Genomic DNA, 12,490 nt, shown 5'->3' with positions numbered 1-12,490 from the left:
CAGTGTTCTACATTACATTAACCACTTATCAACCAATCACAAGGCAAATCTCATTGCTCTTTAATCTTAATTCTACTGAAAGCAGATGTCTGATTGGAAAATAGGCAAATTTATACCAGGTAGTAAGCTTGATTGAAATCTACTAGCATTTCTGTTGGCATGAATAAATGCTTGTAGTGAGAACCAACAAATCAGTATTTGCGAACACTTGTGTACTGAGCCTTATGTACACAAGAGAAAATCAATCCCTGTTTTATGGGTATTATGTGGCTGTTATTTTAAGTGATACAACTAACCTGAAACAGCTCACACAATGTCCTGATTTATATAGCCTATAGTAACCAGATGTTTGCTCCAATTTACATTTCCTTTTTTTTAATTTTTTTTTTTAATTAGTTTTTATTAATGTTTATTCTGCTCTGTCAAATAAGCCTTTACTGTGAGCTATTGAGATCTCCTAAATATCTGAATAATGTATTGTACCCTAATTTGCTCATACATGACAATAATTATTTTGTCAGTGATATTCAAAAGAATAAAAGCTGCATAGAAAAAGCTGCTACAAAATTCAGTAACTATAAGCATGAAAAGGCGCTCTCCACAGCTATTGCAGGGAATTATGGGATCTGCCACAGTCTGGTAAATATCCATGCTGAATCCTGTCAGTTAATAAACTGCTTGTAGAAGCACAAACAAAAAGCTAACACAGAGGTTTGTGACCCATAAGGTTGAGTGACTATGCACCTTAAGGCCGGAACAGTGTGAAACACAAGTAAGCCCGAGAGAAGCTCACAAGCCAATCTCAAATGCCAGCTTTGTTAGCTGGAAGGACAGAAGGAAGGCGAAAAATTACATAGCATGCAGCTCTAACTATGCTTGTTTAGAGGAACTGCTTGCATTTATGAAGTCTTTGGTGCGGAAAGCAGGGTTGCAAATGACTGCATCAAGAGCGACAGTAGGGGCCATTAATTTCCTGTTATGTTTTCCTGTGTTGGGGGCTTTATTAATTTAATTTTACACTGTCGAACAACGGCGAGAGCTGACACTGCCACACTTTCATTTTTTTTTCATCACTTCATTCTGCTTGTCTGACATACAGCTGCAAATTGTGAGGCCCAGCGAAAACAACAGGACTTCTCCTGGTGATATCCATCTAATTCAGGCCCAAATCTACATTTAACTCCTTCCTGTTGGCTCACTGCTACTCAACAAACACATGGGATTCCTTTACCATAATGGAGATGAAGGACACTTATATTTCCAAAACCTCTCTAAATACAGCTGTTAATATATTTTCATACTTATGACACTAAGGACTGGTGATGATGATGATGGACAATATGTGGCCAGTCATATTTTTACTTACTTATTTTACTAAAATGTCAATTCAGATTAGTGGTTATAGGTTGCCTATTGTGCACTTTGCACATGAACTGCTACATTGTACCTGTTATATCATAATATTCTACTGTTATTGTAACACTGCTGCATACTGCGACAAATGCAATAAAGGACTGGGATATTAGGGAATAATTTACAATTGTATGACTGGAAATAAGGGTACCATACAACCAATAAAACCTATAGCCGTATAAAAGGGGCGCTTCCACAGAAACCAACACAGGATTGTTTTACTATGAGACAAGTTGTAGCTTTAAACACAACAATTAATGAAATATTGAACAACTTCCCTCTGATAGAAATTAAATAGTGGTGCACAACTCACACACATTGTTATACGAATTAACACAAATTAATTCAGTAATTATCCTTTCAATACCACACTGGCCTGTTTACCAGCCTATACATAGATTTGTATAGGAAGTTTGGTAGTGGGAAAGAAGCCTGGGCAATACAATAGTAATAGGCTATAAATGGCTTGGGAGCCACATGTTTCTCTCAGCTACGTATGAAGTCTCTTAATACCTCTCTGTCAAGCATGTTTATGTGTTCCACACTTCTCAGTCATAAACAGTAAACTTCAAAGCCAAATGTATATCAAACCTTTCAATAATTACCACTAATATCCTTTCCTTTCTTTTTTCCTTACTGCAATTCTTTGGGGGCCATGACATGAAAACACACAACACAAAGATCGTTCGGACACACATACAAAGTAAGAGACAGGTATTTCCATTTGTCATAGCTAACTGTGTTTTTACTGTAAGATTTACTCTCAAAATTCATTTTAGTCGTAACTTACACTTTGAATTTCACTTGACTTTGCACTATTCTAAACACAATTGCCTCCAAACAAACAAATGGAACAATGGCCAAACTGAGATGTACCTTGTGCGGACTCTAATCCTTCCCTAAACTATTCAAAAGGTCAAAAAAAGTTCTAATAAACATTTAAAGCTAAAGTTTATTCTGCATATATTGTGCCTTCCTCCAGTCAGGAAATGTCTTGATATCTATCTGACTTGCTACAGCTTCTAATGCACATTGCGGGAGGCTTGCAGTGTTCAGTGAAATCAACAAGCATTTTTTTTTTTATTACAGGAGTAGAATTTGTACAACTGTGCAAGATTGAAGGTAAAGCTGGAGTTCAACTTAAATCAAATCCTAGCAAATTAAGTATTTTTGAAAGGATTTCAGAAAGGATTTATGAGGGAGCCTTTTGATTGATCATCTAAGGTCAGATCTGACCTCTAGTGGAAGAGGAGCAAGCTCGTTGTTCAGTCATAAGACCATTGCTTCTGTCTGCTGTCATCTCTGAACACACACAGAGATGAAGCCCTTATCTTTAATACTTGGACTTTATAGTCAGCCCCTTGTAAATCTCCTTCTTGCATTGTATGTCAGAAAGGAATGTTGTTTTACACTTTTCCACTATCCAAATTATTTCAATTTAACTCCCTATGGTGATAACTAGATTTAGTGCATCTTTAAGCTATTTCCCTTTTGCTGTATGGTTTTCTAATAGATCCTGCCAGTACTGCATCTTGTCCTGAAGGCCAATAAAAGTTTGCAGAGGAGCACTGTTTTTCTGTGACCATTTTATTCCATTCCTCTGCCTTCTGTCATTTCTATCTGAATTATGAACATGTTTTTTACAGGCATGTATTACACAACATTTTATTACATTTACATGGCTAAACTAGTATAGTTTATTGTTGCGGTCCTTTTTAGGAATATTACTTTCAGCTCAGTAAAATATTTGGGGTGAATATCTGGGTATTTAAATTTTAGGTATTAAGTTGCACCTGTTGGTTCTGCGTGTGGATGTCACTATTTTGTAGCTCAGATCTACAGAATGCAACCTATGAATTCGCAAGAATACATTGCGGCATCATTGTGGATTGAGGTATTCCATGCCTCATACTGTGTTGTCACTTTACTTGTTCATATATTACATTTCTATTTTTTTTTAGTATTTCAGATGTCATATTTTTCAATCCAGCCACTTTTTCACTTCTTGCAATACGGCATTAATCCTTAAACTATACCGGTAACATTTTGCAAAACGCCATATGAGTTGACCTAAAAAAACACTATTCTTAGAACTATCATCATAGAAACTATCATAGAAATGTGATAAGAATGATGTGTGCTGTCACTTAGCAAATTGTTGATTATTTGATTGCATTTGGTCTGGTGTTTGTTGGCAGAAACTGCTTCCCTACCTTTCTTGATTTGATAAAATGTCAGATAAATTATGGAGTTATAAATAAAGATGCATTGATATGAGGAGCAGTTAAGACACAAGAATGGAAAACTACAGACAGGTTTAGAGTCTCCTGTAGAGCTCTCTTCAAGAGGGAACACGAGCCACAGTCAGTCTACATCTCTGAAAGGTTGGGATTTCTGAGGCCGCCTTCCAGTGCTGTCAAGGTCACCAGGATTAGGTTCACCGAACGGTCAGGGCGGTTTGAGTTACTGGCACCGCCTGCTGATTCCTTTGGTGATTTTTATCCATCTCTTACAGTGTGTGGGATGGGAAGATAACTCACCTAAGTCAGGGGATCTCTAAACTTCAACAGCATATTCAGGAATGTGGGAGGGTCTCATTGCCCCCCTTCTTCCCTCATCTAAATAGCAGGTGAGTTTTTATTACAAGTAGTAATAAGACAATACAGCTCTTTCTGTCTCATGGTGTGTCCCTTCCTGTAAGCAACAACAAACAGGAGAACGAGACTGCAAGAAAAAAAAACAATGATCTTCTGTACTTTATATTAAAGTTAGAGCCCAGAGTGTGTTTACTGCTTTCTATTTGGTGAATGTACTGCAAAAGTTGTTAAGGGCACGCTGAGCCCAAATAATTAAGCCTTGCAGGGGAGGGATAATAATTTTGGGCTTTGATGAGTGATACGTCTGTGATGCCAGTGATCCTGGGAACGGACAGATTTCCTTTTGGTAAGTGAGACTCCAGTCTAATGACTAGGCCTTGACAAGGCCAAAGGAAACTCGCAGATCCCATGGGCTCTGTTTACAAAGCTTCTGAAAAGTTGCATCAAGACCATTAAAGTTTTATCAAGTGTTAATCAAGTATCTGATACACGCCGTGTTGCCAAGTTTAATAATGCTGTTTTGAAAGCTTGGAAAAGCACTGTACAAGAAGTTCAATGTAATACTCATTTATTAGCCTCAACTGTTATCCTTATTACAAAGTTTGTAGCTACATGAGAAGCCTTGTATAAACTAGAAAGATCAGGGTAATATTTTTTAGCAATAATTGGATGAGTTATCACAAAATGTGGCTTAACTGACTTTGAACCAGCTAACTAAACAATATATAGGAAAGTCACATACCACCATATAGCCAATACATCTTAGAAAAAAGGTGATCACATAGGAACAATGAAACATTGGAAATATGAATGTACCATCACCTAAAACCAAAAAGTAGGCTAAAAATGACAATGCCAAGCTTAACTTGGCATATTAAAATAGAGAACCACTGTATATTTGATTCAGACTTTAAACGGAGTCAATCCATCCAACAATGCCATTGCAATTTTAATTTCTGTATCTTTCATGTGACATACGCTGACCAAGTATTGTACGGCTCCTAGCTGATGTAATATGGGTACCCCATAGAAGAGTAGCAACAGCTGAAACCAGAGTCATATTTTAGTATAAGGGACCTCTATCAAAGCTACATATATATATATATATATATATAGAATATACCCTTCTGAACTGTAATTGTAGGCAGGAAAATGGGGTGATTCTGGTTCATATTAACTAGATACAGCATATTATTATCTGCCACTGGTTCCCGAGCCTACACAGGGAGGTAATAGCAGACTGCCATGCACATAGCTGTTCAGGTAATTGGTTTATATATCTAGAAGCTGTAGTAGCAATCTCAGCACAGACAGACTAGCAGTAAAGCCAGTTCCTTAAGGCGATTTCCTTTGTCTTTTCAATTGCTTGCGCATCCATGAGAGATACAGGGGAAGAATGAGAGAGAAAGTGAGAGAGGGTAAGACGAGAGAGAGGGAAAATGTTAATTTGTGAATTAATAGCTTTTCTCAGCGGAATTGTAAATTCAAATGTCACCTAACATGACACTCTAGCTGGCCTGCTATAGAAGCAGTGACAAGATACCACACTTTTTTCCTTACTCCCCAAAACCTCCAACAGACACAAAATAACGATATGTCATCCTTCATACCCACACATGGATAAAATGTGTTCAGTGAACGCAATGCCCACCTACAACATTATTACTGATACTAGGGTGGCAAATGGGCAATATACAATGGGAGTGTAGAATGTCAGAATGTGTATGGCACAGCAAAGAAAGCGTTAAATGAGCTGCTCTGTAAGAAGAGTCATTCCTGAAAGACCGTAAAGACAAAAGGGTGGCATAGGGAGAAGGATTGTGCCAGTGCCAGGGAGACAGACGGACAGTGAGATTGCCAGAGGGACAGACAGCTGCTGCAAGTGTCACAGACATAAATACTGAGGGATAAACATTTAGACATATGACAGTGTGTGCTAAATTGTGTGTAAATAATTGTTCTTTTTTTCTCTAGCACTAGGGGTTCAGAACTTCTATTTCCATTTCACAGGTCTTCATATGAATCTTGCTATTTTGAGTTGGGAGGTTCTCTTAGAAGGCGCTAGAACAAGGAGATATCATCAATCGCAGCTCCTGCTATCATTGTAGTCAGCAAAATGGCTGACAGTGCATATTTGCTTTTAAAATCAGTTTAATGATTCAACTAGACGGTTATAATTAACCAGCTCTCTGCTGAAGAAAGTTCATGCTATTTACACAGGCTTGGCGGAGGGGTAGACATATATTTTTGACATTCTACTTATTAGTTTGAAAAAAATATAGAGCGGCCCGTGGCTCACAAGGTCATCTTGGCCTGCCTGAGCTTATTCATCAATTGTGTGAATAAGTCTTCCTGGAACATTGCGACTCTGTACTTTTGATTACATATAATAATTACTTATCATACTCACTTGCTATATAGTTGTGCTTTATCTGCAGTTGAAAGGTACATACTTTCCTGTATTAACATTATGTGAATGCAAGGTTTTATGTCAATCTCATTTTAACACCACAGTTATTAAAATAGGAATGATTGGCTACACACATCCACAAACCGCAACTTTATCTGAAGAATTTAAGGATTATAGACAAAAACCACCAGTACTCCTAGTATAACATGATTTCAGGGGTAAAACAAGAAAAGACGAATTTGTTTTCCATTACAAATTTCATGACAGGCTGTCAGTGTTGTAGCATTCCCCAAAAGTGACTAAAAAATCTTGGTCCTTGTCAGACAGTATTGCTTTTAGTCCCTACAGGAAGACACAAAAAGTCAGAGACCCCCCCCCAAAAAAAGAAAGAAATGGAGTATGTTTTCACTCTCGCATCAGCTACATGAGTTCTGGGATCTGCCAATATCATAAAAGTGTCAACAGCAGACATGCAACATTCTCATCCTTTCTGTTGATCAAAAGTTAAGAAATGGTGAGCCTTCTTGCGGAGAGAATCTTCAATGCTACAGCAGTCAAATTTACATATATATAACATATATATACCATTAAAATTTTCCTGTAAAGTTATTGTTCTAGTTGCATCCTAACAGAAATTTGTAGATAACAGTACAGAGTAATATCCTTTTTTTTCCACGACCAGGAGGAGGGGGATGAAAGACTATGGGAACACCAACAGGAAGAGCAGTAAGCCACAAATTGTGTTCAGGGCCAGAAGAGACAAAAAGTACAGACTTTTCCTCTCCAATGGGATAAAGTGTTTATGCCAGATGTGGGAAGGATGTGCCAGGGAGACATACAATGACACTGCCAGGGAAGAAGTGCCTGATGGAGCCAGACAGCTATGAGCACAGCCATGGCTATTGGAGCGTAATGCCAATGACAAAATATATTGGCTGCTATATTTTACACAGAAGAAAAATGTATTATATAGCCTTTATTGGTGAGATTTTAAGAGCAGCATTACAATAAGGTGCTTTGAGGTAATTAAACCCCAAAGAGACACCATTGTTTTAATTTTCCCCCACGACCCATTGATACTCACATTTGCAGTGATCCTATGCCCTTCTTCCTATATTGCAGCTCCCAAAACAATACCCATGTTGACCGGTGTCTTAGCCTAGGGGGTGCAGTGATGTTATCCAACTCTCATGTGAGAATGCTTGGGTCTAACACGCTCCCCCCTATTCGAAAACACTTGGTATTGTGTGCAGGTTTAGCGGAATGGGGGTCGAAAAGAGTGCAGTGATAAGCACTCAAATTGCTGCATGCAATTGTTTTGGCTCTATAGTCCACTTCATATAACTGCTTTGATTAACATGACCTAGATTTAATATGTAGTCCTCTTTATGTGTTTCTCTACAGTAAACCACTCAGGTTTGAAGGATCCTATTTGATAATTACGACACAGCTTATGTTGTAATATTTTAGGCGTTTTAAAATCCTCTGTCTTGTGCAGTATCATGGATGAATCTCCCACCTCCCACAGCTCTGAGGTTTTACCACAACTGGGTTCTATACTTGTGGAATTAATTCCTAAATTACAACCATTTTATTTGCATAAATGCTTTCTGTCTACCAAGTAAGCGTAAACATAAGTGGAATGATGGCCTTGCTATTTTTAAAAAGACTGTTGGGGAAGTTGTTAGTACACTACATAGCAGATTTACCAGTGTCTTTAGTTGGCAACTTAATTTGGGCCTTCTCCAAATTGGGAAATCGTTGATGCTGCATGATAGGTCCCCTTTAAGTACAGTAGACCAGTAGAACTAATTACCATATCTTGAGCAGACCTACAGTATCTGAAAAGCTGAGAAAAAGCCTGTTGTCCAAATCTAAAGCATCAGTTCCAGTTGGCTGCAACTGCATTATAAACTATGCTTATTTACCTCTAGAGGAACTAAGAAGGCTTCAGGGATGACTAGGGGGTTAAGCTTACTGAATATGTTGCACAAAGGCAGTATATAATTTTAGGCGCACTATAAAAATTGAAAACCAGAATGTAAAAATAAAACCTCATAGCCCAGCTCTGTGTAACCTGTCAACACAGCAAAAATCTAACAAATCTATAAAGAGGAAAAAAATTGCCTGAAATGATGCTGCTTCAGTCAGTTATAATAACTCCAACAATATACCAAGCTGGTTGTAAATCCAAGAATAAGGCATAAAACCTGAAACATCATGAAAATAATAATAAATTTGTTACACGGCCCAGCCAGAGCATGCTACCAAATTCTCATTTTAACCCGGTCGCTGTCGAATAATCATTTCCCTCTAGAATGTGATTAAATGCCGTTTATTTAAGATATCTCTCTGTGCTTGTTTCTGTTTAACAGTGGAATCTGGGAAAATGTACAAAGGAGAATTACTTGGCTGATTTCCCTTAACTCTTTCAATAAACAAGGGAGAATAGAAGCGTTCAGATCTCTCTGTTTCTCGCATATAGCTGGTGCTGTGAATCACTCTGCTGCCTTCACCCAACCAGAGAGTTTGGCTACATCATCCTGACACATAATTATCTCCACTCTTCTTAATCATCCGTGCCACTGCAACTGTGTAATGAAAGCAGCAACAAAGATGACAGAGTAGAGGAGGACTTCTCACCTTATATAGGATGGCCAAACAGCATTTGTACTACCGACAATGCATCTATATTCAAAGAGATTTATACATTTTTGCTTGGAGTCCTGACAGAAAATAAATAAACAAAAGATCACCCTCACTTTGTTTAGTTCTGCCTTGGATCTCATGTTTTATATACTGCACCAAAGATGTTTAACCCCTACAAAATGTCCACACAGATGGTGTTTATCTGCAGCTCGTTGAAGATGGGCTGTGCCATGGGGCAGCCATTATGAATATAATACTTGCACATGAGTAATCCTTGTGACTTTTTTAGACAGTGACTAGAGATATAGGATAGCCTTCCACAGAAATATTCTACAGTAAGAACAGTAGGCCGAAGCATATCTTGAAATGTGCTGTAAGCTATTAGAGCTGCTGTGAGATTTGATGAAGGGTAAGATGATGTACCTTATACCATGTTGGCCAAGGAATTCATCATCTCTTTGTCCTTCTATGTATATTTTACCTTATTAGTTTCAGTGATTTAACAGCACCCCTAATTTTGTCATGGCTTCTCTATATCAAAGCAATTTTATAAGCTGAAAAGTGGTTTTAAATATAACTTTATTCAACACATTCAAATTTAGGTGAGGACTGTCCAACCATTTCATCTACTCAGCACAGTCACAGCTTCTCTAAGTAATGTGATGGTCTTACTGAATCTAAAAATCTATTGCAATAGTAGCATTAGGCAAACTCCCACAACATATGCTAATGTTTATCAGTTTCTAGACCCTCCACTGTTACTTTACTACGTACAAAGCCTGGCCCTTCAAATCATTTAATTTAGCATCACTATCAGATTAAACATCTGGCAAATGTAGGATTTGTCAAAAGGACCATCCAGTGTTTGCAAGTTGGTGTAAACTCAAGTGGAGTGTTTGACTTTAGTAATACCTTACATTTAAGGTTTCAAGTGTTATAGATTGGGAACCCACAACAAGAATGAGACAGCACTGCAGTACCAGGCTTGCCAAAATATGGTTATGTACAAAAAAAATGGGCTGGTGTACTTAATGTACCTTGGCTTTTTAGTATTCCAAGTCTGGCCATGTTCAACATGTTAGTACAATGGCGTGTATCCATTTTGCCTGTGTGCAGAAAAAAACCCAGTCTTTCACTTAGAGCTGTGACATCCAAATGACCTACACAATGCATAACAAAAAAAATATATCCGCAGTTATGGCTACAACATCTCACCGCATATAAGATTTATAATAATTTATTGCACTGTATCACACTCCCTGCTATATAGTCGTTTGTCCCATTTTTCTCTCTGTTATCCCTGTTCCTACAGTCTGGACAAACTAGACAAACTATACCTTGTTGGTTTTAACATTTTAATATTTTCATAAAACAATAGCTTAAAAAACATCAATATCCAACATCCTCCTTAAAAGTCCCTGATGCTTCTAATAATCAGTAATAACAAATTAATGGTTGGCAGCTGAATTCACAGTGGGGGTCATTTATAATGGTCAAGAGTATATCAGTATAAAATTATCCTTAGTACACTCTACAAATTTGTGCTGGGTTGAGTTGGATTTGCATTAAGGCTAATATAAAGACCATGTAAAATGTGCTTGAACAGAAAGATTGTCATTTCAAATTGATTGAATTGGGATTGTGCTTTATTAAATGACACAGATTGTCCTCAAATTAGAATGGTACATATATATATTTTTTGGGATTCTTATAAATGACCCCAAACTGCTTTAAGATAACAAATACAGTCCGTCAATCAAATAAATTCTACTATTTATGAACAATGAGTTGCACAGTGCACAATAAAAAGATGAAGACTTAAAGCTGAACTCCTGGGCAAAAAAACTTTTTTTGAAATACATTCCCCAAAGACACAAAGGATACCAATTTAGTAGGCGGGCACCAAATAAATTTGCAAATCCATATGTTACCATATAAAAATAGTAGATATCATGTCTGTGCTGAAAAAAAAAAACTGTGTGGATAGCAGAGCTGTAAGAAGGACCCAATAGGCCCACTAACTACAGATTGCCTGCAGAAAATAATGGAGAGGGTGGTAAAAGACCAGTCACCCTGTACAAGTTCAAACAGCAGCAATTACTAATCTAGAATTATTTTACAGTTTTGATTATATTTTCTCTTATAGTTTATCAATATGTGCTTATTCTGGAATTCAGCTTTAAGGAGAAATGACTTCTGACAAGTTTACTGACGTTTGATGTACAAAGCTGGTCTTTAAATGCTTTTAAAAATTGGTGCTCTATAAAAGGGTTTCATTTACAATATAACTTTGATTCAGTTTTAATATTTGAAAGTAATATATATTTGTGATGGCAACAATGCTTTCGCTAGCATAACTGGCTGTACTTTGGGAGCAGAAGGGCAGTGTATAAACGCTACAACTGATCTGTTTGTTTTTAGAGCAGCTGGTATGCATGGGCTTGAAATTAGACCCTATTTGTAAGAGATACAGAATAAAGATCTCTCTTTTTCCCTACCTTCATCGCGTTTCCTTTTTTCGCCATTTGAACGAGGTATACCCAGGATTCCATTTATGGAATAGGAGCCTACGGGATCATTGGAGGCGCTGGACACAGGTGGAGATGCTGTACTCGGAACTGAACAAAATGAAAAAGGAGATGTAAGCTTGTGAGGAGACATCTACTGCGGGTTCCCCCTTTATGAATAAAAATGTAAGGAAAACTTTTTTCTGAAGTCCCTACAAGAGTTACTAATACTGTGCTAAAGTGCAGAGGTCATGCCTACACAGAGGAGGCAGCCACAATGGAACACCAGCCAACATTTACCATGTAGCTGACACTGAAAAACTAAACTGTCTACAAAATGGCCTCTTTGATTGGATGTATCAACAATGTCTTATTAATGACAGCATTTCATAGTGGATTATGTTTATAAATATGTCAGTTTACACTATCTATACAGAATATGTGAAGTTTAGTATGTATTGAATAATAACACAATCAGTCCTTGTAATTATCAAAGTGCATTCATGTAATAAACAATTTAGGTAGACTAAAATCGACCTGGTTTACTTGATACACTTTACACATCTTCAGTGAATATCCCACTATCATATTGAATCAGACCAACATTGTAGGTACAATATTTGGGCCTTATTCATTAAAGCTCTCCAAGGCTGGAGAGGATACACTTTCATCAGTAAAGCAAGGTTATACAGCAAACCTAAAATGGATCTGGTCCAGCATTGAAAACATTTTCTAACAAATAGCAAATGACTTAGCAAATCCATTCCAGGTTTGCTGGATCGCCTAGCTTGACTGATGAAAGTGTATCCTCTCCAGCCTTGGAGAACTTTAATAAATCAGCCCCTTTGAGTGAGTAGCTCTACCTATCTATTCATTCTGTATTGAAATGTAACTAAAAAGTATGTAACATACAT

The 12,490-nt window shown here is 37.4% G+C and overlaps 1 protein-coding gene across 19 annotated transcripts in view; it reads right to left on the bottom strand.

Moving 5' to 3' along the window:
* Positions 1 to 12,490, bottom strand: part of PAX2 (paired box 2) — a 54,479-nt gene that overhangs the window by 22,547 nt on the left and 19,442 nt on the right. For 10 of the 19 annotated variants that reach the window (XM_072424044.1, XM_072424032.1, XM_072424029.1 and 7 more), the window contains exon 5: positions 11,568 to 11,687. In XM_072424044.1, the coding sequence (XP_072280145.1) occupies positions 11,568 to 11,687 (120 nt within the window). Of the gene's footprint in view, positions 1 to 10,106; positions 10,230 to 11,567; positions 11,688 to 12,490 lie in introns of all 19 variants that reach the window. The other 9 variants (XM_072424035.1, XM_072424026.1, XM_072424031.1 and 6 more) reach the window with 2 other exon arrangements.

This window comes from Pyxicephalus adspersus, chromosome 10, assembly GCF_032062135.1.
Source record: "Pyxicephalus adspersus chromosome 10, UCB_Pads_2.0, whole genome shotgun sequence".
NCBI classification, from domain to species: Eukaryota; Metazoa; Chordata; class Amphibia; order Anura; family Pyxicephalidae; genus Pyxicephalus; species Pyxicephalus adspersus.
Note: the sequence above shows the minus strand (reverse complement) of the source record. Positions and strands in the feature narration are given on the sequence as shown.